This window comes from Girardinichthys multiradiatus, chromosome 7 (genome assembly GCF_021462225.1).
Source record: "Girardinichthys multiradiatus isolate DD_20200921_A chromosome 7, DD_fGirMul_XY1, whole genome shotgun sequence".
In the NCBI taxonomy this organism is placed as follows: Eukaryota; Metazoa; Chordata; class Actinopteri; order Cyprinodontiformes; family Goodeidae; genus Girardinichthys; species Girardinichthys multiradiatus.
This window is the reverse complement of record NC_061800.1, coordinates 10,746,958-10,771,747: the sequence shown is the minus strand read 5'-3', so window position 1 is coordinate 10,771,747 and position 24,790 is coordinate 10,746,958. Positions and strand designations below refer to the sequence as shown.

At 40.0% G+C, this 24,790-nt stretch overlaps 3 protein-coding genes across 6 annotated transcripts in view; 2 read left to right on the top strand and 1 right to left on the bottom strand.

The window, feature by feature from the left end:
- lmln (leishmanolysin-like (metallopeptidase M8 family)) overlaps window positions 1-13,128 on the top strand; it is a 20,599-nt gene extending 7,471 nt beyond the window's left edge. For both annotated transcript variants that reach the window (XM_047370799.1, XM_047370801.1), the window contains 11 exons: window positions 2,199-2,377; window positions 2,512-2,617; window positions 4,268-4,362; window positions 4,571-4,688; window positions 4,828-4,935; window positions 5,012-5,199; window positions 5,499-5,631; window positions 6,793-6,952; window positions 7,159-7,289; window positions 8,860-9,070; window positions 9,204-13,128. In XM_047370799.1, coding sequence (XP_047226755.1) covers window positions 2,199-2,377; window positions 2,512-2,617; window positions 4,268-4,362; window positions 4,571-4,688; window positions 4,828-4,935; window positions 5,012-5,199; window positions 5,499-5,631; window positions 6,793-6,952; window positions 7,159-7,289; window positions 8,860-9,070; window positions 9,204-9,304 — 1,530 coding nt within the window. In that variant the 3' untranslated portion in view covers window positions 9,305-13,128. The remainder of the gene's footprint in view (window positions 1-2,198; window positions 2,378-2,511; window positions 2,618-4,267; window positions 4,363-4,570; window positions 4,689-4,827; window positions 4,936-5,011; window positions 5,200-5,498; window positions 5,632-6,792; window positions 6,953-7,158; window positions 7,290-8,859; window positions 9,071-9,203) is intronic.
- Window positions 13,047-24,776, bottom strand: lacc1 (laccase (multicopper oxidoreductase) domain containing 1). Its single transcript, XM_047370819.1, has 5 exons — window positions 24,305-24,776; window positions 16,688-16,866; window positions 16,444-16,609; window positions 14,252-14,477; window positions 13,047-14,054 (listed from the first exon to the last, which is right to left on the bottom strand). The coding sequence occupies exons 1-5, from the start codon at window positions 24,774-24,776 to the stop codon at window positions 13,835-13,837; spliced, it is 1,263 nt and encodes a 420-aa protein (XP_047226775.1). The 3' UTR covers window positions 13,047-13,834.
- enox1 (ecto-NOX disulfide-thiol exchanger 1) overlaps window positions 24,663-24,790 on the top strand; it is a 153,437-nt gene continuing 153,309 nt past the window's right edge. For 2 of the 3 annotated variants that reach the window (XM_047370818.1, XM_047370813.1), the window contains exon 1: window positions 24,695-24,790. The gene's annotated coding sequence lies outside the window, so the exon portion shown is untranslated. The other variant, XM_047370811.1, reaches the window with a different exon arrangement.

The following is a 24,790-nucleotide window of genomic DNA, read 5'->3' as shown; positions in this document are numbered from 1 at the left end:
CTGCATGTCACTGCTGTCAAAGTCCCACACACACAAATACTGCTATTAAAAAACATACCTATTTTGAACACCAATGGCAAGTGTGATTGTTATCACTAAGCTCCACACAGTAACTACATTGAATCATATTTTCAGTGTATTCATATTTATTGATGCTATTATGGAACCAGCAGTGGAGAAAATAGTAAAAAATAATAACTATAACCAAGCATTCAGTTTTTGGGGGTTTTCAAGCATCTATAATTGGAATTTATCATTGTCACGAATAATAAAAATTCCTATGATAAGACATTTTTCATCATAACATTAAACAATGCAATCAAAGCTTACCCTTATTGCCAATCCAAGACCTTAGTGGCAGCCCTGGTTAAGATTTGCAAAACATTATTTGTTTAATTGATTAATTAATTTATTTAAAGGTTTATTCCAAGCCAGTAGGAAAACGCATATAATACAAAAATTAAATAAGTATAGGGTACTACAGAGTACAAAAATAAAAACCATAGTAATAACAATAATACTAAGAATGACTTGGAAAGGAGTGAGATGAAGAAAAACTTATTTAGTCCCACCCCCTGTTCACATTCCTTAAGAAATTACATGATTGTTGCCATTTACAGCTTATTAACTAATAACTTAATAACTAATAACTCATATCAGCATAGCATATTACATCAATAACATTATACATAAAGAAAATAATCAACATATTCAATATATAGTTATTATAACCACAATATACAAATATACATTACAGGTCCAGTCAGACCCCCTTGCCAATAACCATGTATTGTGACCAAACTGTTTCTTTATATCTTGATTTAAATTGATGAATATTTGGACATTGCTTGAGCTGCGATCCCAATCAGTTCCAAAGTTTAACACCACACACAGACCGCTTGGATGTTAAAGTTACCACAGCCCCTCAAATAATAACCTCCTTCTCTCTGTGTAAAGAGCTTTTGGTTGTTAGTGGGTAATATATTTTTACTGGCTTTATATAGACGTTGTGCAGTATAAAAATCTACTAAATCAAAAAGTTTTTGCAATTTAGACTGCCAGAATAAAGTATTGATGTGTGATCACAAAATCCTACTTTATGTATAACTCTCACAGCACGTTTTTGGAGTATAAAGAGGGGATGTAGTAAACTTTATTAAAGTATCATAATCTGACATTAAAAACTATAGAAATAATCCAACTTTTGAAATGAAGTATTTTTATTTATATGAGAGGAAAAGTCATATTTAGAAATAATTTGTTTCTTTTGCAACATCACGGGTCTAGATTTATTGGCATCTGTATTGTTAAAGGGTTTTAAAAGAAAATCAGGCCCACGGCATCACAGATTCTCCACCCTGCTTAACAGTGGGCATGAGGTGCTTCTTCTACATTTATTCTTGGTAATACTTCAGACCCATCTGCTGAGTAAAAGTTCAGTCTTAGTCTCATCTAACCAAAGCACATTCCAGTTAGAGTCCCAGTAGTTTACGTTTGTGATAGTAGTACTGAAAGGCTTTTTACTGGCATTCATCCCAAACAACTGGTTGGCTTCTGTTGGTTGTTGAGGAGACATGCAGAGCTCAAACCGGAGTCTTTGCTGCGGCTCTCCAACAGTGATCTTTGGTGATTCATTACCTCCTTGCTGCTTGTAGATGCAAAATAAATATGGGTTCTGATAAAGCCTAGTGGCCAGCGGCTAATAGAAGTAGATCTGTGTCACATCATCTTGGTACCCCAGGCCAATAGAAGGTCGTAGATTATTAATTTAAATTTCCTAGAGACTCTGATGAACTGAAAATAAACTAAAGTATAAATTACAAAAAGGCTTTATTACGTTTATTCTGTAAGTTTATTTCTTTTTGGCAGGGGTGCCATTGAAGTTGCATCGATGATTTAAAAAAACAAATAGTCCTGAATTTAGCTTTTCTGTCCCTATTTAGTAAATGTACAACAATTAAGAAACGATCAGTGTGAGACTATCCACATGGATACAAGGAACTGGGGATCACCAACTATATCTGGTTTATGGATGACCCTGGACAAAGACAGTGATCGGATGGAGGGAGAAAGCATGAAATATGGTTTTAGACGTAGATTTTAGACGCTGGTGGAGGGAGCTAGTAATATCTCTTCAACCTCTTTATCTGTTCCCTATTGGTCTCTGAACACCCGTCTTTGTTATGGTTATGTCTCAGCAATGTAAGGTATGCAGCGAGTCAGGGAAATCGTGTGGCCCAACGGGGCCCCCAGACGGCCTCGGGGTGGACGGATCAGACTTCGTTCTCTACGTCAGCGGCATCACCACAGAGCGGTGTGGACAGGAGAACATAGTGGCCTACGCTGCCTACTGCCAGCTGGAAGCGGAGCTGGACAGGTGAGAGGACAACGCAACATCAAGAGCAGCTCTGTTCTTTAACTGGTAACATAACCAGTTTTTAATCTGCCACCTACGTCCAGGAGTAAAGAAACGTGTGTATTGTTACTGTGTGTTTGTGTGTGTGTTTTCAGGCCTATAGCAGGTTATGCCAACCTGTGTCCTGCCATGATCTCCTCTCAGCCTCAGGAGTTTGAAGGGATGTTGTCTACTGTCAAACATGAGATCATCCATGCTCTGGTAAGAAGATTTTAATCTCACGTACAGATTTTTCGAATTATTAGGCTGAACAAATTTTTTCTTGGTCCGTGTCTTTTTCTGAGTGACAGTTATACAAAGACTTCACGTCATTTCTATTACGTTAGCTTTGCTGTTGGTAGGAAAACATCAACACTTTGCAACATGCTATGCGTCGTTTCCTGGAAATATTATTTACAGTTAAGTAAAAAGAAAGTACACCCTCCTCCATTTCAATGATTTAACGTATCAGGAACCAGTAAAACCATAAACTAATTTAGGTCCAATCTAAAGTGTACAGAAATGCACAGCAGATTTTAAGCAGCCATTATTAAACAAAGATGAAGTCAACAAGGAAAAGGTGTGTGGTGAACTAAGTACACCCTTGATTTAAGGGGATTTAAAATAGTTATTTTCTGTGTGACCTTATTAGTACCAGAATTCTGATCCGCTCTTGATTACAACATTGTCTCAGTCTGATGGGTACAGTGGGAAGAACAAGTATTTGATACACTGCTGATTTTGCAGGTTTTCCCACTTGCAAAGCATGTAAAAGTCTTACATTTTTATCATAGGTGTTCTTCAACTGTGAGTGACGGAATCTACAAGAAAAATCCAGAAAATCACATTGTGTGATTTTTAAGTAATTGCGTTTTATTGCATAAGTATTTGATCACCTAACAACCAGTAACAATCCCGGCTCATGATCATGAGAAGGGTGAGGGATCAGTCCAGAACTACACAGTAGGACCTAGTCAATGACCTGACGACAGCTGGGACCACAGTTTCAAAGGAGACAATTAGTAACAGACTACGCTGCCATGGATTAAAATCCTGCAGCGCATCAAGGTCCCCCTCCTCAACCCAGCGCATCTCCAGGCCCGTCTGAAGTTTGCCAGTGACCATCTGGATGATCCAGTATTGAGGGGAGGATGGATGGGAACATGTATCTGGAGATCTTAGCCAACAACCTCCTTCCCTCAGTAAGGGCATTGAAGATGGGTCAATGCTGGGTCTTTCAGCATGACAACGACCCGAAGCACACAGCCAGAGCAACTAAGGAGTGGCTCTGTAAGACGAATCTCAAGGTCCTGGAGTGGCCCAGCTAGTCTGAAGACCTGAACCCAATCAAAAACCTTTGGAGGGAGCTGAAGGTCCGTATTGCCCAGCGACAGCAGCGAAACCTGCTGCACTGTCTGCAAACCTCGTCAACAGGCAAGCAGCCATCTTAAATCTTTTCCTCCTGTGAATTATATTTTTTGAAGTCTATGATTCTCATTGTAGAATCATGGACCTTATAAACCTAATCTGATTGATGGATGCAAAATGGCTTCACGAGAGTCATTGCTGATGTCTCTCCACCTTGGCAGCACACACAGTGACAAAACTCCTGTTTTTATAAAGCGCCCCACTGTGATGAGGCACGCTGAAAACTATCTTCTTAACTTTTACCAACTGATACTTTTTTGTGAAAGACTTTGTTTTCTCTCTCATGATTGAATCCTTTCTTCTGGAAGGTGCAAAGATGGCTCTTTCACCTACTGCTGTAGTTATGGTATAGCTAGATTTAATACAGAGTCTAGATGTTTTATTCCTGTAGTTACATGTAGTCACTGAAGCTGGGCTTTTGTGGTTCTGTTCTCTGTCCTTCAGGGGTTTTCAGCCGGTCTGTTCGCCTTCTACCACGACGATGAGGGCAAACCTCTGACGCCTCGCTTCGCCAGCGGCCTCCCTGCGTTCAACGAGAGGTAAAGAGGTTAAAATCTGCCAGAAATTATCGTTGCACCTCAGGTCTCTTATCTGAGGTGCAAACAGTGTTTCTGCATCTGCCTGACACAAAACACAAACTGGCTGTTTTATCAAATCAGTTTCATTTGTATGGTGGCAGTGTTATCAGCCAGATTCCCTCCGCAGAGGCTGCCAGCTCTAACTTTGAATGTTAAACCTCTCGTTCAGCCTGGGCCTGTATCAGTGGAGCGAGGCGGTGATCAGGAGGGTCAGCAGACTGTGGGACATCAGAGGAGGAGAGATGGTGCGGCACCATGTGCACGTCCTGGTCACTCCTCGCGTTGTGGTAAAGAACAATTTCTGTGGCTCATCGATTCAGTTTAGAATATCTCAAGTCAGTAATTGATCAATGACTTTTATGGGGTTTTCTAATAGTTTCTTTTTATTGTCATTCAGTTACTGAGCTGTCTGTGTTGCTCTTGCAGGAGGAGGCAAGGAGGCACTTTAACTGTCCCATCCTGGAGGGGATGGAGCTGGAGAACCAGGGAGGAACAGGAACTGAACTCAATCACTGGGAGAAGCGACTGCTGGAGGTGTGTGCCTTCTCCCTGCTTTGCTCAGAAAACAACTAAACTTGTTCTCCTCATGATTTTGTGCGACTCTCTTCAGAATGAGGCCATGACGGGCTCCCACACCCAGAACCGGGTGTTTTCTCGCCTCACGCTGGCCATCATGGAAGACAGCGGCTGGTACCGAGCCAACTACAGCCTGGCTCAGAGGCTGGACTGGGGCCGCGGCCTTGGCTGCGACTTTGTCATGAAGAGCTGCAAGTTCTGGATGGACAGACAGAAGCAGAGGTCATATTCGCCCTTTGCGTGAAAATTCATTTCAGATGTGATTTTTTTCTTTAATTGTCAGTAAGATTGTCAGCAAAAATAATTTTCAGCTGCAACTCTCAGCAAAGGTTATTATTTAGTACAGTTTAGTGGCAACATTTTCCTTAGCAAGCAGTATGTCATGAAAAGTAAATATAAGAATAATTAATCTGAGTATGTCCAGCAACCTTTTTGATGCTGAACTTTGTTTCTAGAGCCTGTACTGCAGCACACGATAATGCTTCGTGTTCTCATGGTCTTACCTTACCTGTTGTTAGCAGGCGACACCCTGTGACCCCGTTCTGTGACACGGTACGGGCCTCTCCTCTGCAGCTGACCTGCAGACAGGACCAGCTGGCTGTTGCTGTCTGTAACCTGCAGAAATACCCCCAGCAGTTACCCCTGGAGTACCAGGTTGGTACACTATTGACGAAGTTATTTTTCAAGGATTTGAATTGGTGACACAAGTGAAAACCGTTCCCCCAGAATGTTTTGCCATTAACAGATTTAAAGTTTGAAAGAAATGAGGCACGTTGCTGCTCTGTGTGGTTAATGCTGCTTTGGGACATGTTGCACAGGTTATATTTCTTTAAAGAAAAATAAGTAAATGTTGAAATCTTCCTCTGACTGTGGAGTGATTAAAATCCTCTTTCAAATTATAACCACAAGTTATGGCTTTAGGATACTGCGTTGTAAGGGAGCTGGACAGGAGCTCCGACTTTCTTTCCTAACTTCAAAGAAGACCAAAGAGGAAGTCTGTGTCTATGAACTCCCCTTGAAGTTTATCACAGCTACACCATCCTATTAAGCTTGGAGATACTTTACATTAGTTATAAAGTGTAATCACTGTGACATAATCATTGATTCTTATTGATAAGAATCACTTTTTATTTTCATAGCTAAATCTCCTTTCTCTCACAAATTTAGAGTGACTTTCCCTAGGTTTTAAATGATAAGCACTATTAAATGAGATTATTGGTGGTTTCATCTGATTTTTTTATACTGTGCTCTGCTGTTGCAAAACAGCAACACTCCTAATGTAGGAGGATCCTCTCAGCATCAGTGGATTTCACTACCCTGAATTATTCTAATTTACCTACAGTAAACAGCCAGGGTGAAATAAAAGGTCCTGGAAGAACATGTTCCTGAATGCTGTGGAATGCTCCTTTTGAAAACTTTGGAAAATAACAAGCTAAGCAGAGTTAAAACTGGAACCTTTCCTGCAGCCATCCTATTACATACTGTACGACTAAACTTGACTAAACTGTACTTTCTGTACAGATTTTCTAAATAATTAACCATAAATCTTTTAAAACATGTGCAGGTTGGATATTTTATCAATGATATCAGCTGATAAATGAACATATATATCAAACAGCTCATTTGTGAACGTAAATATTATTTAAAACTTTTTTTTTTTCTTTCAAATTATTTTTTTGTCTCTGTACAACTACTTTAGGATGCTTTATATGCTGTATCGCTGTTTTGTATGTCATCAGATATAGGTTAGAATAAGATCTACTGGCGATCTGAGTGCAACAAAGACATTCTCATGTGCCTTGTTTTTTATTTCAGTATTTCGATCGGATCCCGGATGTGGCCGCAGATCAGCTGTCTTCCTTTGGGGGCGCTGTGGAGATTGCTGATTTCTGCCCCTTCAGCCAGGACTTCAGCTGGCACCTGAGTGGAGAATATCAAAGAAACTCGTACTGCAGAGTATTGGAGAACCAGCCAGGTACTGCTCACATCACTCTCGCCGCAATGGATAGAATGGCCTCTTATGTACTACATTTTTCTGCATATCATGGTAAATAAAGTCCGTCAAGAAAGAAGGTCATGACTGAAAAATGGAGCTCTAAACAGAAGATAATGTCCTAATCTGTGTGTAAAAAATAATTGAGCTGTGTGTGTGTGTGTGTGTGTGTGTGTGTGTGTGTTCAGACTGGTGGAGGAATTATGGAGCGGAGCAGTATGGTCCGGACTCGGTGTGTCTGTACCAGAAGTCAGCCTTTGTCATGGAGCAGTGCACCAGGAAGATGACATATCCCGACTGGGGCTCTGGATGCTATAAGGTGCAGTCAATTTGGGGCAGAGGAGGGATTTACAGTCATGGTAAAAAAATATATTGTGTTTCAAGAGTTTATTGTACTCCATTTTTAACTTACTTTTCCATTTTGGCTTATCTTTATGTAAGAAATATTTGGGTAAAATCTGCTAACACTAGTGGTTAGAGTCAAATAACCTGACACCCATTTAAGATCATATTGTTATACATTCAAACCCTAGAGTTGACTGAGGGTGCACTTTCTTTTTACCACAACTGTTTTCATTTGTATCCCTAGCAAAGAGAGCTGTGCATTTATTCACAATCAATATAGACACATCCTGCTTCTGCAGGAATATAAAAATAGAACAAATTTAGGCGTTTTGTTCAGATGGCCAGCTTGAAAATCTAAAAATTAACTTATTCATTTATGCTGTGGCATAAAAAGTTTTAATTTGTGATTCTAAATATGTTTGTAGCAAACAAGTAAATAAAGCGTAATAGGTCTGAGGGTTGGAGAATGTAAAAACTGGAAGAAGAAGCTGGATCCCTCTAATACCAAACTAGGAATAGAAGTTCCACTCAGTCAAACTAATTTTGCTTGATTTTGATACCAACTGCTTGTAATGTCTTGCTGCTACCACAGGTTGGCGCCAATGCATCACCAGCAGCTAAATTAGGGGCCCATTCTTAGAACACATGAAAAAGAATAGTTACTATTATCAAATGGTATATCTACTTTAACCGATACTTACTCTGAACACAAAAAATTGTCCCCCTGCAGTTTGGAGTTGCCCTGTGTGATGCTGATGTTTTACATCCATAGCAGGTTGTAAAGGCCTCCTGATATTGTAAAATGAGTCATTTTTCAGATGTCGTTGAAAATAGTTTAGAAATTGAAAAAAGGATACAATTACTTGACAAATTGGCCTTACAGGGCCTTGCCGATATATTTATAATATTTCCATGTTCTGACAGTTACAACCACAAATGTATTTTACTGAGAGTTTATGTGATAGACCAACACAATGTAGTCAATAATTGAAAAGTGGTACTTGAATGGTGCTTTATCAAGAGACCCCAAAGCGTTTCACACTACAATCAGTCAACCACCCATCCATGCACACACTGACCTACATACACTGACAGAAGTGAGGCTGCCATAAACAGGCACCGCCGAGCCCTCTGACCACCATCAGCAGGTGATGGTGGTATGTGTAACTGTGGAGGAGCTGCAGAGATCCACAGCTTAGGTGGGAAAACGTGTTGACAGGACAACTATCCTGTCAGACACAAAAAAGTATGTAGGGGACACAGCAAACACGTAAAGAAGGTGGTACCAAAATGGGAAATTTTTTTCCTATATGTAAAACTATGGTGGGAAAACTTCATCCTGCACATCACCCTGAAAACACCATCCCCAAGGTGAAATGAGGTGGTGGTGGCAGCATTATGCTGTGGGAAAGCTTATCCTCAGCAGAGAAAGCAAAGCTGGTCAGAGTTGAGTTTCTGTATCTTGTGCTGTTATAAAATAGTTTGAAGTTGAGCCCCACATACACAAAGCACCCTGTTAAAAGCTTTTCTTGGCCTTCTTGCAGGTTTCGTGCTCTTCTCAGGGCCTGACTGTGTACGTTCAGGATAGTTCCTTCCTGTGCTTGCGGAAAGGTCAGCTGCTGAGCGTCAGCGTCCGTGTCAACGACTGGGTTTATAACGGAGTACTGGTCTGCCCCGCCTGCACGGATTTCTGTGATGACTGCCCCCTGCCCCACCAGCTCCTGCCCATCAATACCTCCAGGAGCAACCCCATTGGTCAGTGGCTCTCAGGGCCACAGAATCGGGCTTTAGTTACAAATGCATAAAACAAGAACCTATTTAAACAACATTTATTAACTGAATTTGGGTCTCCTTTGATAATAAAAGGCTGTTTGTTTGTTGCTTTTAGATCCCTGCTCCAGTTCTCCAGGTCTGGCCATCACTCTCTGGCTCCTTCTGCTCAACATGCTCCCTCTAGTGGCTGGACTGCTGATCTGCCACTGCAGCTGATAAAACACACATATGAACAAACACACACACACATTCACAATAAGGTAGCTAAAGCTACTGTACTGTAGCCCTCAGAGGACTTGATGATACACCTCTTTCCTCCTTGTTTTTCTTCTGTTTTTGGTTTTTCATCCTTTTAACCTCAAGCTGGGAAAACATTCTTTTTACATCCTTGACTCACTCTTCCTTCATTCCTAACCTTATTTCCACCTACTCCCACTTTTTTCCTCTCAGGATCTTTGCTCTTGTTTCTTTTTTTTTGTTTTTTCTGATAATAAAACTGTGTCTGCATCTCTCAGTACTGTGCTGCAGAAGGGTGTGTTTACATGCACTCCAAAACTAGTCAGCCTTCATGGAACTGAGAGCCCTGGTCACTGTAATCAGAGTGTAAAGGTGGTAGATCCCTGACATACTTCTCTGCCTGCAGACGGTTATCACTGGCTGGAAGAGGTACAGTTATTTAAATGTGGCAGCTTATGTCGTTACTTGCAGGTAAACTGTTCCTAACAAGGGGAACCATCTTTCTTTGGCTGAGCACTGAGTACGTTTATTTTGTAGTGGGGATGTGCATGTTATAAACCTCTACTCCTCTTTTCAAGGCTGCAATACATTTATATTAATGTAAATATACAGAATAATTTTTAAGAAAATATTTTTAATTACAGGAAAATAATGACAGATTTCTATCATCAAGTTAATCGAATTTTCTCAATAACATTTCGAGTTTAGGCTCTGTTCAGACCTGGCAAGTACGTGGATCCCGGGTGGGTTCCAGTTCATTTTCTGGGTTGGAACATTAAATAGTCCGACTGACGAGTACAAATGGAACGTAACATGGGGTCACTCTAAACTTGAGATTTTTCCAGTGCATGTAAACATGTCCTCATGATTCAGGGAACAGGATACTCATTTAATTAAAATGAAATCCAATTTTATGTCGATTGAAACACAGGAGGTCGTCTGTCTTTTCCTCTGTAGAGCAGGAGTGCGATGAAATCTCTCCAGTATGAACCCATTTTTAATTTTTCTTCAACTTGGGATCATTCTGAATGCTCAGGTTTTGTATTTTATCCCTTAATGTTGCTGTAGACCCATGTTTAGAGCTGGAATTCAAATCTTGGAGGATCATTGCTTTTGGATATTCTGTTATAACTGCCATATTCATTCATCAATATGAACAAGGAGGAGCCCTCAGAAGGTCTGTTTGGATTGTTTTACGGTCACAAGTTTTTAGAGCTATAATTGACATTTCTCAAAACACACACCTGAGTTGAGATTGGAATCGGTGCTGTTTGGTGACCCCTGGTGGCAGCTGGGGGTAAGAGTCAATTTATGCAGAAAACTTTAGAGGCAGACTGTCGTGTATGAGGTGGATTACAGCGTGTCTGGTGAGTTCAAATGAATTACCTCTTTTGTTCTGAGCAGACCTTGTGATGATCGAGTCATACTGAATGAATCTGTAGCTGTTCGTACAGGTGGATGGAATAATGTTGGGTTTGGGTTTCCTTTCTAACCTCATACTGTGCACAGGAAGGTCTTGCAGCATGTTAAGAGAGCTCTGTTCTCTGATGCATGCTCAGTAGTTTCTCATACAGATAGTTGAATAATTATAAGCTTCATTTACCTCTGACGTTGGAACCCAGATCTGGGAATAACGTCACATCCAAGTTACCAGTTGCTGGGCGCCTCAGAAGGGAATTTTTCTGTAGTCCAACCAGCTGAAGAAAACTAAAGCCATTCCAGCACTTTCTCTGGTCTCTTATTAAAAGCTATTTAAACAGGAGTAGCTTGAAAGTTTTAGTGGTTTTGAAAAAAATAACTTTAGAAAACCTTGACATACCTTGATACCAGTAACTGGGACATGTGCACTACTATGTGCTTTACTGATTTAATGACACGTAAACCACCAGACGACCCAAGAAAACCTGTTTAGCACTGCAGCTGAATATATATTAACACTGTTTGTTTTTTTCATTAGTTGTGAAAATGTGGCTGTTCTATCTCGATTATTTCTCATAAGCTCCAAAGAAAGCTACGTTTTTGCAGAGTAAAGGAAGGTCTGAGATGCCTACATGTATAACTTAAGGTAAAATTGTACTCCGACACTTAGAACCTCCAACCTTGATATTTATACTTCCTAAAGAGGGGTTTAGATCCTCCAAGATTTTCTCTACTGAGTTCAGCATGCTGCAGGTGGAACGGGCAGATGTTGGAGCCACTGACAGCACTTGCAGGAATGCAATGGTGCTTATTTTAACATACAGGTATAGAAAAAATTGGACTGTTTTAATCAGCTCAATTGTAACGTTGAACATTTCTATAATGAAGGAAATTTTGCTGTTTTGTACTTGATTGTTTTTAAAATGCAGCCCAGTGTGATAAAGACTGAACTCTTTGAGTTGAGCAGCTAAAGTCTTTATGTTCACAAACTGGAGGAAGCCACAGCCAAACGTCTCCATGATATGAAGTGTTCATTGCAAAGCAGAAAAAAATACCTTTTAGCTACGTCTGTATGCATGATAGGAGGCAGATGATGGTACCCTGCCACAGGAAATGGATCTTTCTTTGGGTGAACTAAAGAACAAAGAGTTGCCGTTGACTGTGATGTTATGCTTGTTTCATTGTTAGCAGTAGTGCCAAAAAACAAAGATTCAATTTTTGTATGGCAAACTTTCCTCTGTGTTATGTTGGAGTTTTTTATACAAAAGGCTGAAGATACAGAAAATTATTTACTTGTAAAAGTGCTGTTCTCTTCCTGTGGTTTGCGGTCATATGCGGTTACTATGGGTCCTAGAAAGTTCTTCTCAACAAATCAGAAACTTGGTCTTTCAATCCTGAACAATGAAGGATTTGTTTCCAGGTTTTGATTCTTACAGGGGTCTGTTGCCATGGCAACTTTGGTAGAGCATTTTCCTTCTGCAGAAAGTCTCAGCTGCAGGTTAACAGATCAACACAATTAAAATAAACATCTCCTGATCTGTTGGTCACCTTTGGGGAACAAACAAATCAATCCTCTTTTGTCCTTATTCAATTTAAAAAGACAAACCGACTGCAAAGACTGAATACCTAAATATAGCGAAAATAACTAAAGTCTAAAAATGTGACCCCAAATATTTTTTATACTGTTTTTCAATAAAATGATCTTCCTGCTCTTCTGTGCAGTTTGCCAACATGTATTAAACTGCATCTCTATAAAAGTACTTAAAAATGAACTTGGATTTTCTCAAGCTTGAAGGTTTGCACTTAAACCAGATAAGCTGGCCTTAATGTCTGGGGACTTCTCTGATAAACTGCAACAGAGTAAACAAAGGTTGCATGTGGTGACAGAATGCAAGGCTTTGGGTTTAGCTCTATATTTATTCAAATGTGTTTTTAGATTTGCTCCGTCTGTTTTTTTGTTCTGCAACATTTTGGCGGCATCATGTCAACTAGAAGGATCCATTGTTTGTCTTACAAACTTACATGTTAAGAATCATGCAGCATAAATCTTTGTGTCGCCTGTTAGCATTGTTCAGATGATCTGACCTTGGTCCACGTTTCTTATTGTACTCAACAAAATGAATGAAGTTTATGCTACTGTGTTCACTGATGTTGGACTGAGCTGGAGAAGGAAAAAAAGGATTTTGTTTCAAATAAAGCTGGATAATTTTGTATTGTTGAAGACGTCATGGAAATGTGACATGTTTGTTTCTTTTAGTGTTGAGGTGAAAAGCAGTGAAACAGTAAAAACTCAGTTAAATGATTTTTTTTTCCTTTTATAAAAGGGCTGCCTTTATTACAAATCAAGTTTTTTTTCCCTCCAAATAAATGCTTTCTCTACCCCAGAACATGTTTTGTCTTTTTCAACACTGTCAACTATCTGATGAAATTGATAAGTAAACTGGATGCAAAGACTGACGTTATCCCTGCTGTATAGTTTCAACAGTTTAATAGGAATTCACACACTTAAGCTGATACTACAGGGTTTCAAATTTGTATCAAACTGGCCAGCTCAAAAAAAGTCACAACTAAATAGGGAAATGCCAACAAACTAAAATAAGTGATTTAAAAGTTATTTTTCGTATCAAGCTTTTATCTCCTCCTTCCAATGTTGGAAGGAGGAGGAATCCGCTGGTTCAGTTCCTCGACCAGCGGACCAGAACCTCAGCTGTTCCTAGGACTGTGCTCTTCCTAAAAGAGATCTCTGAGGTAGTTCCTGGAATCTGCTGGAGCCGCTCCGGTTTTAGAACCAAAGAAGGCCTGAAGCATACATTCAGATAGGGACCCCAATTTCATATAAGCATATTGTCCATGCTTGGCTCTTTAGATTGGATGGTGTTACTGAGTGAAGAAGACTCAGATAATTAGTATTTAACAGTATGTTTAATCCTACCACTAATCCATGGTGACAAAACCTAGCCTAGAATGCCAGGTTTTCCTGCTTTACAGCTTCTCACGTCAGATTTTCTTTGCTGGCAAATGGAACCTGAGCCACTGGGTTAGATGCAAAAAGAAGTTGTCAACAATCATGGTTTCGTTTATTTTCGTGTGCTATAATCCCTCCTCTCGACCTGTTTGGCTCCCTGGAGCTCCGCCTTGTTCTACAGTCATCCACAGGAAGCCCACTTGGGTGCCAAAGTTGACTCCATCTCTGACGTGGGAGAAGAAGTCCTCTGGGTTACAGGAGGTACAGGGCGTCACAGAGGGCCGGTCCATCACCATGTTGTCATGGATGTGGTCTGGAAGGATGCCACATTGCTGAAGGAGAACTCTGAAAGTGAACAGTGATCTTCAGTGAGTTTAGGTTTTCAGGTTATGCATGTCTTTTAAAATTTTACATACTTTAAAAATAATTTCTACATCTGTGTTTTTATGTTTTGGTCAAATCTCCCTCACCATGTGGATCTTCACACTATAACCCCTGATTGTACATCATGTCCTACAATATGTTCTTTTTCTGATTTGTACCTGTTTGCGAGGCGGATGTCCACATGTGGTTTTGCTGACTCTGGATCAGGTACACAGTCTGGATGTAGGGTAATAAAGTCTGCTGCCTGCTCTTTGTCTAGCGTGAAGCAGCACGCCCCCACAGATGGCCCAACCGCCACCACGATGTCGCTGTGCCGACAACCAAAATTTGTCACCATGGCATCCACAGTTGCTGTGGCCACGCCCATCACTGTCCCTCTCCAACCTGGGAGTCAACAGGACACAAAGATTTATACATCAAATGAACAATTGGATGTTAAAACAGACTAAAACAGGGAATGGAACAAGCTGAAATAACATGAATTAGTCAGTGATGAGTAATGACAATGTAGTCTTAGAAATAAAAGTCCAATTTTAATGTACAGGGTGGGCCATTTATATGGATACACCTTAAAATGGGAATGATTGGTCATATTAACTTCCTGTTTGTGGCACATTAGTATATGTGAGGGGGGAAACTTTTCAAGATAGGTGGTGGCCATGGCAGCCATTTTGAAGTCAGCCATTTCGAATCCAACTTTTGTTTTTTCAATAGGAAGCGGGTCATGTGACACATCAAACCTATTGGGAATTTCACAAGAAAAACAATGGTGTGCTTGGTTTTAACATAACTTTATTCTTTCATGAGTTATTTACAAGTTTCTCTTTGTTTACAGCCATTGACATGTTGCCGAGGTTAACAAATATAGCGGGGCCATTCTTCATCAATGGAAACCTCAAGGCCACTGGATATGCAAAATTGCTACATGATGATGTGTTTCCCTCTTTATGCACTGAAGCCGGCACGTTCCCTGAGTTTTTCCAGCAAGATGGTGCACCACCACAATATGGGTGTCAGGTCCGAGCATTCCTAGATGAACAGTTTCCTGGAAAGTGGATTGGTCGTCGTGGGCCAGTTGAATGGCCCCCAAGGTCTCCCGATCTGACCCCCTTAGACTTTTATCTTTGGGGTCATCTGAAGGCAATTGTCTATGCTGTGAAGATACGAGATGTGCAGCACCTGAGACTACGGATATTGGAAGCCTGTGCTAACATTTCTCCTGCGGTGTTGCTATCAGCATGTGAAGAGTGGGAGAAGAGGGTTGCATTGACAATCCAATTAACAATCCAACACAGCACATTGAACATATTTTATAAGTGGTCAGAAACTTGTAAATAACTTTGATGTGTCACATGACCCTCTTCCTATTGAAAAAACAAAAGTTGGATTCAAAATGGCCGACTTCAAAATGGCCGCCATGGCCACCACCCATCTTGAAAAGTTACCCCCCCACATATACTAATGTGCCACAAACAGGAAGTTAATATGACCAACCATTCCCATTTTATTAAGGTGTATCCATATAAATGGCCCACCCCGTACAACTTAGAGACACTTATAACATTTTCGTGACATGCACATGTAGGGCCTTAGAGGGGTGGGCACGGTTAATAGCATCCATAGGGGAGTGTATTTTATTAACCTCACCTTTGGTGCCTGCGCCCACCTCTAAGGGTTAAGTTGCATGTAGACATTGAGGCTTCTGTGTGTGGGGGGGTATCTTTTTCATTGAATTTAATGGTTTTTTTTATGTTCATGACTCATTGTACGTAGATTCTCACTGAAGGCATCAAAGCAGTTATTGAACACATATTGAATTATGTAGCGAACAAAAAATTGTAAAAGAACTTTAAATATATTTTATACTTTAGATTCCTTAAAGTAGCTGCCCTTTGCTGTGATGGCTGAAATATTAACCTCTAGCTGTCTCTCAATTAACGTCTTTCAGGTGACCACCTCATGAAGCTCATGGAGAAAATGTTAAGAGAGCAAAGAAGTCAACAAAAGAAAGGGTGACTATTTGGAAGAATCTAAAATATAAAAAAAAAAAATTTATTTCACACTTTTTATTTACTACATAATTCCATGTGTATTCATTAACAGTTTTGTTGCCTTTGGTGAGAATGTACAATGTAAATAGTCATAAAGAGACCCATTAAGTGAAAAAGTGCATCTAAAACTTTTTTAACGATAGATAGATAGATAGATAGATAGATAGATAGATAGATAGATAGATAGATAGATAGATAGATAGATAGATAGATAGATAGATAGATAGATAGATAGAGAACCTTCAAAATAAACCCCATATAAAAAGAAGAGCTTGCAGATGTCCCAGTGAATTATTTACCTGCATGAGCGGCACCAATGACCTTCTTTACTGGATCAGCAAACAGGATGGGCATGCAATCTGCACCTGGAGCTGCCAGAACAACCCCCCTCTGGTTGGTCACCATGGAGTCGTAGCTTTCTGGTTCGGGTTTCCCCAAAACCCACACGGCACTGGCATGGTTCACCTGCAGGAAGCCGGTTTCATCAGGACACCTGTTTATTGTTTGCTGTAATGGGCCACAGACGTTTTTCCAACAACATACCTTGACCAGACGTAGAGGAAGAGGATGGAAGCCAGAATGGAGGGCCAGTCGGCGTCTGTTTTCTGCCACCACGGCCCCGGGGTCCCTCCTCTTACTGCTGCTGAACAGATTTAATGAGGATAGAGTTGGGATGTAGGAAACTCCACCTGAACGAGTGCTGAAACCGTGGCCGAAGCAGTCTACGAGAGACACAGAGAAGAGGTGCAATGTCCAGCTTTACTGAAAAATTAGCAGACTCTGTAGCTTTGTCTTTTACAAGATGTCATTTGACATTGGAAAAAAATTCCCCAAATTCCAAAAATAGCCTGCTTGCTATCATGTCCTGTTTTTTTCCCCCCCAAGGTGCAGTCTTTCTGTATGGACCAATTGCCAGTTGTTGGGACCACAGCCATGGGTGAAAGGCCACTACAAACTTTTCTGGAACTTTCAAAACAAATTGCAAGAATAACAGCGGACTTCCCGTGATGCCACCGTCCGAATAAAAACCCCATTTCGCAACAAATTGACTTCTTCCAGTAGGTCCCCAGAGGAACTGGATGGAGGGACACAGCGCGCTAATGTCTCTTTGCAGGCAAACAGACATAACTCTTCAAACTGGATCCAAGAGTGTCATACAATCACGCGATCATATGCACTAAGTTAAGAAGGAATGAATTGCTGTTTGTGTATCCGGTATTCAGTCATAAACGGGGGTAATTAAGGTACAAGCGTTACTTGACTTTTCTCTCTGAGGTCTACAGATCAAACTGTGTGACAAATTCGTTATAGCCTCTTTATTTTTTTCAGGTTCACCCTTATAATTGGGGCCTGCCATAGCAATGCATTCAATGCCCCATGCAATGCACGGAGGCACCTATTACTATTCACCTCTAAACTGGACTCTTTTATTATTATTTTTCCGTCCAGATTAATGCGGCCCGAACCGTAGCACGCAGCCCCTCAATATATATATCAAAACATCCGGCTCGGTCTCGGGAAGTGTGCTATTACTTTTATTGGCGTTTCGAGTTACCATGGCGACGTAATTAACCAAAAACCACCCCCCAAAATCCCATAGCAATGAATGGAGTCAGGGGCAGAAGGAATCCTCAAAATTCACTGTTTTTGAGGCTCTGCTGTATCACCATACTTTCACCTAGAAACACAGTTTGACGTTCAGTTTGTAGAGAAATCCGCCGGCTCTTCAGAAATGAAAATGGTTTGTTGATAACTGCTACGGTTTCTCTAAAATTAGACTCCAAGAGACACAAAGTTTGCGAGAAAATCCCATTTCTACAGTGGAGATGGCAGTTACTAGAGTGTAGAAAGCGAGGATTTTTTCAGGAAAAATGATTTTTAACTCGCCCTCACGGCCACAAATTTTGATCTAAAGTCACTATTTTCGGTCAGGTTGTAGGGCCGGGCCTCTGCTTTCACACAATCTTCACACATCTTTAAAATTGTTCTAAGTGTAGAATTCTGTAGGCCTTCTCCCATGTATTTTCAATGAGTTTGACCAGTAATCCATGAGTGACACCATTTCTTCCCATCTTCCTATTTTATACTGTGAATGACGTAGAGCTATGGAAATCTCCATGATCGGGGACGAGGGATGGCTTTCGCCCACAGTTCAAAAATCTTTCAAATACCATGTACGGTTTCCGAGATATTAGACTTTGTTCGGGAGCATGTACAGGCATTTTTGTCTTTTTCTCCATTTTCCCTCTCTTTTCACCTAGTGTTGTGTCTTTATTACTATATTTTCAACAAAAAAGGATGAATATTAATGTTCCCCTGTCCGTTCTGATAAAAACAGTCCAAGAATAACGTCAATAGGCCCTACGGTTTCCGAGTTATGGGCAGTAGTTCGGGAGCAAGGGCCTCCATGTTAAAAGCCTAGGCCATGATGAGACACAAAGTGTGGTGCTGCGTGAGTGAGAAACAGCAGCTGTTGGGCGCTCATTAATTACCATAGCAACAGAACACAGCTGCCAGTGAACTTAAGTAACCTCTGACAGAGAGTGGCTCTGAGGCTGAGCTCAGGCCAGAAGCTTCCATGAGTGTTCACAATAAGTAAGTCATAGCTGACAACCACACTAGACTTTCAAAATAAGACCTACACATACACTACAAACTAAAAGCCTTTTTTCACACTGAACATCAACCTTCCATATGTACTGATTTTTTAAAGCTGATAATAGCATAAACAATGATTTTAGACAAGCAAGCAGGTTCTATATGACTAATGGAAATAACCCAAACTTGAAAGGACAACGCTGCTAGATTTTCAAAATAAGACAAAATATGCTCTACAAAATAAAAGCCTTTACATTTGAAATTATAAATAATTGGAGGACTGGGCTTCACACTACTGTTGGAGCTCACCCAGTGTAGGAAATATGACTATGGGGGTTCTTTGAAATAAGGCCTTCTGAAACTTTCAAAATAATAGCCTCAACCTTCCATACTTACTAATGATTTTTTTAAGCTTATAATAGCATACACAATGATTTTTAAATAGCAAACAGGTTCTATATAACTAATGGAACTAACCCAGACCTAAAAGGACAACCATGCTGGACTTTCAAAATAAGACAAAAATGCTCTACAAAATAAAAGCCTTTACATTTTAAACTAGAGATCATTGCAAGACTGGGCTTCATACTATTTTTGGAACTCATCAAGTGTTGGAAATGGGACTATGTTGGCCCTTTTTAAAATAAGGCTTACTGAAAATTTCAAAATAAAAGCCTCAGTCTTCCAGAGTTACTAGTAATTTTTTTTAACTGATAATAGCATAGACAATGAATTTTAAATAGCAAGTTCCGGTCCGAGAAGCACGCACCAAGAGGCAGGCCCGTCTAAATTTCTTCCGACATTTTCTAGTTTATTTTAATAGTTCACAGCCTGAACTTTTTATATGGGCGGGTTTTGTTACAAGAGGCAGAAGAGCGCCAATAAACTCTTGTCTTCTGTACTTGTTAATTCTGTAATAAATATAACAAATAAATAATTTAATAAATACATTGAAACGAATAAATATTTTTTATGTTTATTAAAGCAGGTTAAAACGCATCAGAAGCTTGTCACAATATGACAAAGTATACCTACCACATCACAGCCTTAAGGTTTTTCAGATTACTAAAAAATCCTATATAAATAAGTAATAATTAACATTGTAATGATTAACTATCACCATTGTCAAAAAAAAAAAAAAAACGTTTTAGAAACAGCCCAATAAACACCATAACCTGGTCTACTTATTCAGCTACTTTTCGTCTCGCGCGCGTTACGTAACATACTACGGCCTTTCAGCACCTGTCAATCTAGTCTCGCTCGGCCTCGGAGCCCTGAAGAAAAGGTAGGGGGTTGGGGGTTGTCGGGATCGGGCGGGACTCTACTCTACTCTACTCTGGAGGTTAGCTGCAGTCAGCCCTTTGTTCACTGTGGATGCTTTCTTCAACTTCGTTGCCCTGGACAACTTTTCCTCAGCACGGTTCATGTAAGAGGTTAGGTTTGGGGAGAGAGAAGTAGTTTAGAATGAAATAATCTCAACATTTTTTGTTTTATGAAGTTTGGTTTTGTTTGTGTTGAAAACTCAGCCATTTTAGTGCTAGCAGATTATCTGCTCAGCACATGTGCTCAATTTATGTGTTCTGTGTTTGTTTTCTTTAAGTTAAGACAAACTTTATTTAAAGGGTGATTTAAAACACAGAATATCGGCCATAACGTGCCATCCACGCTTATGCATTTTAACCCCTTTTATTAGTGGTATTTTAAAAGTATGTGTTTGATTCTGATGATAAGCTATAAGCTCCTTTTGTTAACTTTAACCGCTACCAGCTAAGAACACGTGCTTGCCTGCTAAAGATTATTTACCCAAAAAGGTTTTAGTTTCCAATCTAGTAAAATAATATTTCCCTAAATATTATTTTACTAAACTTGATAACTCGGTAAACATCATTAAGCCCCATTTCTCAAAGATTTAGTTCTTATTCAAGATAATATTTCTTTAAATATTATTTTAATAAATAAAGGCAGCTAATTAAACATCGTTGAGAATTAGTCATCCAGAAGGTTGGTTTTATTCAGCAAATCCTTCTTTAAAATATTATTTTATTAAAATAATATTTTATCTGATCTTGCATTGTGAATGGTTGTCTAAAGGTATAGCAATTATTGCTTATGTTAGTTCCAAGACTAACTTAACTTCACTTCCAGATTCTTCAAGATAATCCTTGGTTCTCAAACATAAATATTGGATGATAATATTGCATCACTCTGTTGGTCATGGTTTTCAACCATCTTTAATCAACTTGTTTATATTGTACATAGCCCATTAGTCTTCGTTATTCTTTAATTCTGCTTGGTAGTTTAGTTGGATTGTTTTAGCATGGTGAAGAGTTTGTTGATTGAAATGTGTTTGACTTTGAGTTGACTTATTTTTGTTAATAAATTCTTGTATTTTAAGAAATTGTGTGAATTCATTCCATGTGTGTGCAGAGTTTTGCTGTTCAATAATGTCAGAGCTTGGCTCACCCTTTCTATTTTGTCCTAATACCATCGCCTTATTGGGCTGGTATTCACAGGACAATCCTTAACAGACCCGAAATATTATTTGATAACATATTAAGGTATTAATAATAAATATTAAATAATATATTCATATTCATAATCACAACACAGTATTAAGGTAAATCTCAGGGTGTATTCACACTTGCCACTTTTGGTCCACTTTAAACGGACCAGAGTTCGTTTCCCCCCTTGGTCCGGACCTTTTGTGCAGATGTGAATACACTCAAGTGAACCCTGGTCTGGACCAAACAACTGGACCGAGACCCACTTTTTGAGGTGGTCTCTGTCCGCTTCCAAACGGACTCTGGTGCGGTTCGCTTATGGTCTGAATATAAACCAGCCCCAATCCGAACCAACTACAAAAAGCGTACGGTTCCAAAATTATTAATGGAACGTCTCAAAGTCTGTGTTGAATGAGCTGCTCTTGACTCTCATAATAATATTGCAGCTTTAATAACGGCACAAATATGCAGAACAGAGGTGCGGCACGTCTACAGCTGTTTTCCTAAATTTCCGGGACTGTGCTCTGTCCTGTCCCCATCATTCCTGTCCAATGGGAACAATGATCGTTTGTTTACAAGTAATAGTTCACTTGCAAAAAGTACAATGGGAAAACAAACCGCACCAAATGAAAAAAATAAAGTTCGCTTTTGGTCCGGACCAAACAAGTGGACCAAAGGACTTTCCTGGTCTGAATACACCCTCAGTTTTAAGAAGTTATGGCTTCAAAACCTCAAAACTTCTTGTTATACCATTCCTACAGTTTAAAGTTTTTTAGATAAAATGTGAAAGAAAGTTCTTAGGAAAGCAGAGTTTTCTTTGGCTGCTTTCACCCACCCTTCTCTGTTTCAGCGCACCACCTCCACACGTGGCTCTTGTTTGCATGGAAACTAAAAGGTGGGCTGCCCATTACTGTTTTTTTTTTTGTTTTTTTTTACAAAGAATAATTTACATATTAAGAGGCTAGATTGTCATGTGTGTTAAGCATCAGAGTGCAAGATAGCTAACAGAAACCATAGCCAAGCTAATTAACAGAGTAATATAAACCTGATATACTCAGTGTTGTTCTACAAAGAGCAGAACCACAAAAATGGAAATGATTTACAATAGGTCCTTCCATTAAATTCAAAGGGAGTGTTTTCACACAGTTTACTATAGTCTTCTACTAGTCTTTTAAAACAAACTAGTGTTTTAACTGACACTGGCTTTAAATTTATATTACGACTTGGGACTGAAGTTGAAATTAGCAGACCTTGAAAAGGTAAGCAGGGATGGATGAAAGGATTTTAATTTAAACTGTCAACGCATTTTCTCATAATATGAATCAATAATAAATGTCAGACAATGTTGTCTTAACCATAATAAAATACTATTTTAGGACCAACAATATGGAGCTAAATTGGGGACATAAAAGTCTTTGGACATGTCATGTCCAAAGACATGCCTGTTAGGTTAATTGGTCACTTTAAATTGCCCTTAGGTGTATGAATGAGTGTGTGCATGGTTGTTTGTTGCCCTGCGATGGACTGGCAACCTGTCCAGGGTGTACCCCGCCTCTCGCCCATAGACTGCTGGAGATAGGCACCAGCTCCCCCATGACCCACTAGGGAATAAGCGGTAGAAAATGACTGACTGACTGACTGACTGACTACTTTTCAGATTCAAGTTTTTTCTTCAAACTTGCAGATTTTTTTTGTGGCTTCAAACTTTTGGCCCTGTTTTGGCATGGGGGGCCTCAGATCACGGGGGTGTGGAATCATGACTGACAGCTCAACACAGTGGCTGAACAACATATTCCCATCTATTGCATTCAGGGGCTGTGGGAAATGGAAATATCTGTAATAAATCATCGATATTCTATATGTATATATATGTGATTGGTTTTGAAAGATAACATGCTTCACCGATAGAAGCAGCTTACGTGAATACACGACGCACATCTCAGAGGAGAAAATATGATCTTGACAGATTTGCACAGCATTTTAAGTCCGTGTTGGAGATTTCCCATGCTCTCAACATCAAGCATAAGAACCACCAGACTAAGCGACGGTGTGAAACCAGATGCAAAATGAGCCGGTATTTTCCGAATATCTTAGGGAAACCGAGGAAATTCCGCACCCCCGTGATCTGAGGCCCCGCCCCCCACACCAAAACAGGGCCAAAAGTTTGAAGCCAAAAAAAAACTTTAATCTGAAAAGTAGTTTTGAACTTTTCTGTTCCAGTTTCACATCTGTTTTTTGTTTTTTTCCAGTTGCAAAACTTTTTTTTCCAGTTTTCAAATTTTTGGGGGGGGAGGTTCAAAATAATTTTTCAGGTTCAAATGTTTTTCATTTGAACAAACTTTTATTTTTTAGGCTCAAATAGTTTTCTTTTGAACAAACTTTTATTTTTCAGGTTCAAATTGTTTTTGTTTGAACAAACTTTATGGCCCCAATTTAGCTCCATACTCCAATGTAATATCACTTTAAATAAAAGTAGTTAGAAAATGCTATACTTCCTTGTTTTAGGTTTGTGTGTTGATATCGTCATATTTATTTTAGGTTGCCATACAATGATGTTGTAAATGTTTCTCCCACTGGCCCATGTCTTCTGTATGTTCTTCATTTTTGCAATCTGAAAATCGAAGAAAAGTTAAATGTGTGAGATTTTTACATCAACATGTAGGAGGAAGCTGGAATTGGACCCATAGCTTTCAGATTGCAAGATGACTACTTTTCCCGCTGAGCCACAGTTGCCTCCAAAAATGCTACTGCTGCTTTATGTCATGGCTCTCATGGGTGGTGGGAAACCTTGATGTGCTCCCTTTTAGGATTTTAAATGCTGTTAAATTTTGCGTGAAGTGCCCTAAACACCTTAAGACTTGCATTGCAATGTTTTAATAATTAACTGCTATCTCATTCAGTGACTCACCTTTTGGTAAAGATTTCAAGCATTTTGCTTTTAATGAAGAAAACAAGCGAAAGCTTCATTGCCACAACTTGTATTTAGGACTTTTATTCTTTATACCTCTACACGACCCCCTCAAGATCAATGGCCACCGGAAACACCCCTCATGAAACCCACCTGGGATCAGTGTGGACTTCAGGATTCTGATGTTCCCTTTCAAAGCGGGCAGCTGCTGCAGAAAGTCCGACACGTCTTGCACTTCAACCTCCGGTGAGTCCATGTGGGCGGAGCCTCTGCAGCCCGAACAGGTAAGCTTGTCAGCTGGCGTCACTTTGTAATCAAAGGTATAAACGGCGGTAAAGAGCATCTCCTGATACCGAACCAGCACCTCCCTACCCCGTGCGGTGGTCAGGACCCTGATCGAGCTCAGGTCCAGATGATCCATGGTCTGCTTGAGTCGGTACAGACATTCCGCAGTGGACCCAGAGTCCAGGACGTGCAGGCTCCTGTGAGAGGTCAGGTACGGCTCGGAAAAGCCGTTTTCACGCCGGTGAGTTTTCCCGTACAGCAGAAAGATGTGCGAGTCCGTTTCCTGCTGCAAAGACACTCCGGTGCTGCAGCAGTGGGTCAGATCCACCAGCACGGCCATCGCTCACAGTGCAG

What these genes read in the sequence shown, in the direction of transcription:
- lacc1 (XM_047370819.1), bottom strand. Translation starts at nt 24,776, where the DNA reads ATGGCCGTGCTGGTGGATCTGACCCACTGCTGCAGCACCGGAGTGTCT. An exon ending in TTCCTCTACGTCTGGTCAAG is followed by an intron (nt 16,610 to 16,687) that starts GTATGTTGTTGG and finishes GGCTTCCTGCAG; the next exon opens with GTGAACCATGCCAGTGCCGT. An exon ending in GACATCCGCCTCGCAAACAG is followed by an intron (nt 14,055 to 14,251) that starts GTACAAATCAGA and finishes GTTCACTTTCAG; the next exon opens with AGTTCTCCTTCAGCAATGTG.